General features: G+C 37.0%; 1 protein-coding gene across 1 annotated transcript; it reads left to right on the forward strand.

Annotated features, from left to right (window-relative positions):
* Nucleotides 1-1,591: 1,591 nt before the first annotated feature.
* Nucleotides 1,592-2,518, forward strand: LOC122472322 (olfactory receptor 8S1-like). The gene has a single exon (XM_043561740.1). The coding sequence runs from the start codon at nt 1,592-1,594 to the stop codon at nt 2,516-2,518; it is 927 nt and encodes a 308-aa protein (XP_043417675.1).
* Nucleotides 2,519-6,072: the final 3,554 nt, after the last annotated feature.

The raw sequence follows: 6,072 nt of genomic DNA on the forward strand, positions 1-6,072 counted from the left end.
AACAGGGATTCATGTGGTAGTCTACAAGGAAGAGCATTACTTATTATGAGCTGATGAGCTAGATCATATTATGGAGAAACAAGAATTCTTAAGAAACTCTTCAGAAAAGAGGTAGAGACTCAGTATAGAAAAAATTCAGGCTTCATGATCAAAGAGTTCAGAGTTGGAATCATGGTATTAATTATTTGGGATGATACTCAAATATTTTGTTTCCTTATTTAAAAAATCTTTACATAATGATTTACTTCAACTTGCATCTGGAGTTTAGTAGAAGTACCTAGGACTTATGTGGCACTCAATAATAAGTAGTTTTCCTATTATTACATATTATGGTGAATTCAGAAAGATAATGATCAATGAAGATCTCGGGGGGAAAAGTTGAAATTAAGGTAAATGTCAAAAAACAAATAAGATTTGGATCTAAAGACAGGGCATTCCAGACAGAGCTGATGCTTGAGCAAAGGCAGAAAGAAAGAATGTCCATGAAGTACTCGGAGGAAAACAACACTCGTTTGCCCTCAGAATTGGGGCTTTCTAGAGGGAAGTATATGGACAATTCTATAGGTACATAGATACCAGGTGATGGAGGACATTCACTGCCAAGCTTTGGTTGGAAGACATGGTAGGATATATCTACGAGATACCTCTTGTCTTGGAGCGTAACCAAATGCTGTGCAACCAAATGCTGACTGTTGAAATTGGCAATTTAGACAAGTAATATAACCTCTGATACTCCATTTTCTCTTCTGTAAAATGGATCCAGCAAGCTCTGCCTTTATTCATGCTACTCCATTCTCCAACATACAAAGGCAAAGAAAGACACATTCACACACACACAGGCATACATGCACTAAGATTCATGATTACATGAATTACACTCATGATTCATGATGCATTACATTCATGATTACATTTCAGTCTTGCTGCAAAGATGAAAGTGATTGTAAAAAAGCTAAAGAAAAACAAAATAATGTCATTGAGCAATTATGCAACCTAGCAAGGTTTTAAATGGGAGTAAGAAACTCAGTGACAGAAGAGAAATGACAAGGGTTGCAACATCCATTATAGACAGTTGACTAAAATATACAAATTACAGGCACTGCTAACAAGTTTCAATGAAAAGAATTGACTAAATTAGTCATGGTCCTGGTCTGGACAAATTTGTGAATTCCGAGGCACCTGGGTAGCTCAGTTGGTTGAGCAACTGATTCTTGATTTCGGCTTGGATTATGATCTCACTGTTTGTGGGTTTGAGCACTGAGCCTGCGTAGGATTCTCTCCCTCCCTCCCTCTGCCCCTTTCCCCCCACCCCCTCTCTCACACAAAATAAATGAACATTTTTTTAAAAATTTGTGAACTTCTTCAGCAATCTCTGAGATAGAATATCAACTATAGGATAATATCATACTGAGATTGACCCATTCAGATGAAGCAGAATATCTGTATGGGAAGAGAGGATCCAAAGATTCAATGAGGGCAAATATTAAATATAAGTTAGTTGGGTTCAAACCCCCCTCCTCTGGTAATTGAATGTGGTCATCAGAGGTTTAATTTTTTGCCTATGTTTACTTCTAGGGAATATTCCCTCTAAATGGCTTTGAGGAACCACAGCACCATCACAGAGTTCATCCTCCTTGGCCTGTCTGTTGACTCCCACGTCCAGGTTCTGCTCTTTGTGCTTTTCCTTGGGATTTACCTCTTTACTATAATGGGAAATCTATCGATGCTGTTGGTCATCAGGGAAGATCCCCATCTCCACACACCTATGTACTTCTTCCTGAGCCACCTCTCTTTCATGGACTTTTGTCTCTCTACTGCCATAGTGCCCAAGCTGCTGGAGAACCTCCTGTCTCAGAGCAAAACCATCTCAGTTGGGGGCTGCCTGGCTCAAGCCTTCTTTGTGTTTGACATTGGAGGAACAGAAGTCTGCTTACTCTCAGCAATGGCCTATGACCGTTATGCTGCTATCTGTCACCCACTCCTCTATGGCCAGGTAATGAATAATCAGCTGTATATGCAGCTTGTATGGGGCTCATGGAGCCTGGGGTTTCTAGATGCACTCATTAACACCCCCCTGACAATGAACTTGGATTTCTGTGAAGCGAAAATCATCCATCACTATAGCTGTGAGTTGCCCTCCCTCTTCCCTTTGTCCTGCTCTGATGTCTCTACCAGCCTCACTGTCCTGGTCTGTTCTACACTCCTGCATGGCGGTGGTACATTCTTCCTGATTTTCTTCTCCTATGTGCGCATTGTCTCCACCATCCTGAGCATTAGCTCCTCCTCAGGCAGAAGCAAGGCCTTCTCCACCTGCTCCTCTCACCTCACTGCATTGAGCTTCTTCTATGGCTCAGCTTTCCTCCGTTATCTCATGCCAACCTCAGGCTCACCTCTGGAGCTCATCTTCTCCTTACAGTATGGTGTGGTCACTCCCCTAGTGAATCCCCTCATCTACAGCCTGAAAAACAAGGAGGTTAAAAATGCACTGAGAAGAACCTTGGGAAAGTTTTTGCAATAGTACAGGTAGCAAACTGGATGGAGATGATTAGGTGTTAGGCTAGAACTGCATGCATGCAGATATCTGTTGAATTGATGTTAAGTAAAATTGGCTGAATGCCTATCTTGTTAAATGCTGACAGATGCCTTAGTATATAATTTAACACCCAGACTCAGTATATCTTATTCTAATTTTTTTCTATACATAGAGATCGGAATTGAACAAATTATTGAGCAGTCTCAATAATATATAGACATGAATCATTTTTGACCTATTTTTACCAAAATATGACATACATACAAAAAGTGCACAGAATATAAGTATACAACACAATCAATTTTCTCAGAGAGAATATGACCAAAAAGCTGGCAACCAAATCAAGTCCCCCTTTGCAACACGATCCCACCCTCACAAGTAATACAATACCATATATCCCTTTTGTCTTCTTTTGCTTTTCACAGAAGTGGAATCATACCATCTAGTTCTTTTTCTTTTGTGCCTGATTTAATTTACTCAATATTGCACTTAGAGAGCTAACTCTTCAGGTATAATGTATTTGTTCATTGTTTATTCTCAGTGTTGCATTATTTTCCACTGTGTGAACGTATAATTTATTCACCCATTTTACTGTTGAAAGAGATTTGTGTAGTTTTGGTTTATGGCTGTTATGACTAGTGTAGCTGTCAGTATTCTTGTACACATCCCTTAATGAGCATAGATACTTTTGTTTTGCTTTGTTTTAGTATACACCTAGAGATGGCTTTGTTTGATAATACGGTATACATCATACTTCCAAGAACTTTCCCTTCGTGGTTGTAAAATTGTATATTCCCATAGTAGTTTATGAGAATTCCAGTTGCTCCGTAAAATACACATGGTATTTTTATGTTTTTCATTTCATATTTCTAGTGGGTGAGTTGTGATTCCATTTAAGGCTGTACTTTGCATTTCTCTGATGGCTAATAAAGCTAAGCACCCTTTCCTCTGCTGCCCTGTGGATTGACTTCCATTCTCTTAATGTTGTTCTGATGAAGAGAAATTCTTAATTGTAATAAACCCCAATTAATCATTTTTCCTTTATAATACACTTGCTATTTTTGTGCTGTGTTAAAATTTTTTTTCCTTACTCTTAGTTTATGAAAATATTCTGGGTTTTTTTTAAGCTTTAGTGCTTTATTAGAATCCACCTGGAATTGCTTTCGGTGCATAATGTGTGATAAAGGTCAAGATTCATTTTTTCCAAATGGAAATGCATTTACCCATCACCATTTATGTTCCCACTGCACTGTAATATTGCTTTTATCATAAATCATATATATGTGTGGGTCTGTTTCTGAATCTTCTTCCATTTTGTTCCATGATTAGTTTGCCTGCTTTTGTACCAATAACAAACTATGTTTACTATTATATCATTATAACAGGCTTCGAAGTTTAGAAGTAGAAGGGTTCCTTGTAACACAATTCTTCGGGATGGGCTTGGTTCTTTGTATTTTCAGACAATTTTTTAGAATCAGCTTATCAACAGCAAAAACGTCCAGGATTTTGATTGTGTGAATCTATAGATCAAGTTGAAAAGGGGTGGCATCTTCACAATATTGAGTCACCCAATTAACCAAGTTATAACTTTCCATTTAATTAGGTCTTTTTAATTTCTCCCAGAAATATATTATGGCTTTTATTATAGAGGTTTTTTGTACCTTTTGTGAAATGTATTATTGGGCATTTAATGTTTTTTAACTTATTTAAGCAGTATTATTTTTAAGTGTTATTCTATGTGTGATTTTATTGGTATGGAAAAATATAACTTATTTTTATGTATCAGTGAACTTGTTAAATTCATTCCTTAATTTTAAGGGGTTTTTTTGTAGATCAACTTTTTCAGATTAAGAAAGTTTTCTTTCCTTTTCATAGTTTGCTAAGTGTTTTATGCATAAATTTTGTCAAGTTTTATCAAATGGTGTTCCTGTATCTATTGAGCTATCATCTAGATTTTCTAATTTTATTAGTTAGAAAGGTCAATTCTATTAGTTGATTTTTAAAGATAAAACTTCACGGGGCAGCTGGGTGGCTCAGTTGGTTAAGTGTCTGACTTCAGCTCAGGTTGTGGTCTCATGGTTTGTGAGTTCGAACCCCACATCAGGCTCTGTGTTGGCAGCTCAGAGCCTGGAGCCTGCTTTGGGTTCTGTGTCTCCCTTTCTGTTTGCTCCTCTCCCATTTGTGCTCTGTCTCTCTCAAAAATAAGTAAACATTAAAGGTAAAACTTCACATCGGTTTTATTATCAAGATTTAATAGACTCATAAAAAGAATTAAGATGCATCCTCTCTATTCTGTGGAAGAATTGTGTAATATTGGTTGTTACTTCTTCATATATTCATAAGAATTCACTATTAAACTAATATGATTGGGGTTTTCTTTCTAAGAGCTTTTTTAAAATAATGAATTCAAGTTATTTAATACCTATTAAATGATTCAGACCTCTGCTTCTTCTGCCAGACTTGGAAAAAATGTGTTTTTAGAGAAATTGGCCCAGTCACATAAATTCTCAGATTTGTTAACAATTAAAGTGGCTCATAATATTCATTTTATTATCTTTTCCATGTCTATACTATATGTATTGATATCCTACTTTTCACTCTGATTTGTATATATCCAATAAAGTGTTAATATCCAAAATATATAAAGAACTTAGACAACTCCACACACACACAAAATAAGAATCTAATTGAAATGGACAGAAGGGGTGCCTGGGTAGCTTAGTTGGTTAAACATCTGACTTCCGCTCAGATCATGATCTTGGGGTTTGTGGGTTCAAGCCCTGTGTCAGGCTCTGTGCTCACAGCTTGAAGCCTGGAGCCTGCCTAGGATTCTGTGTCTCCCTCTCTCTCTGACCCTCCCCTGCTCATGCTCTGTCTCTTTCTCTCTCAAAAATAAATAAATATTTTTTTTTAAATGGACAGAAGACATTAACAGACATTTTCCCAAAGAAAACATACAGATAGCCAACAGACACATGAAAGGATGTTCAACATCACTCATCATCAGGGACATGCAAAGAAAAACCACAATGAGATGTCACCTCACACCTGTGAGAATGGCTAAACTCAGCACAAGAAACAAGTGTTGGCGAGGTTGTGGAGAAGAAGAAAGCCTCATGCACAATTAATGGGAATGCAAAGTGGTGCAGCCACTATGGAAAACAGTGTGGAGGTCCTTCAAAAAATTAAAAATAGTTTTCTGATATGATCCAGTGATTTCACTGGTGTTGGGCATTTACCTAAATAAAAGCATTTTTCACAGAAATAGAATAAGGAATCCTAAAATTTGTATTGAACCACAAAAGACCCCAAAGAGCCAAAAAATCCTAAAACAGAATAACAAAGCCAGAGGCATCACATTTGCTGATTTCAACTTTACTACAAAGTTATAATAATTGAACAGTATGGTGTTGGCATAAAAATAAACATGTATACCAATAGAACAAAATAGAAAGCCCAAAATTAACCTTCTGCATATACTGTCAACTGATATTTGACAAGAGAACGAAGAACTCCAAATGGGGAAAAGATAGCCTCTT

The sequence above is a fragment of the Prionailurus bengalensis genome, chromosome B4, assembly GCF_016509475.1.
Source record: "Prionailurus bengalensis isolate Pbe53 chromosome B4, Fcat_Pben_1.1_paternal_pri, whole genome shotgun sequence".
Taxonomy (NCBI): domain Eukaryota; kingdom Metazoa; phylum Chordata; class Mammalia; order Carnivora; family Felidae; genus Prionailurus; species Prionailurus bengalensis.

What these genes read in the sequence shown, in the direction of transcription:
- LOC122472322 (XM_043561740.1), top strand. Translation starts at nt 1,592, where the DNA reads ATGGCTTTGAGGAACCACAGCACCATCACAGAGTTCATCCTCCTTGGC.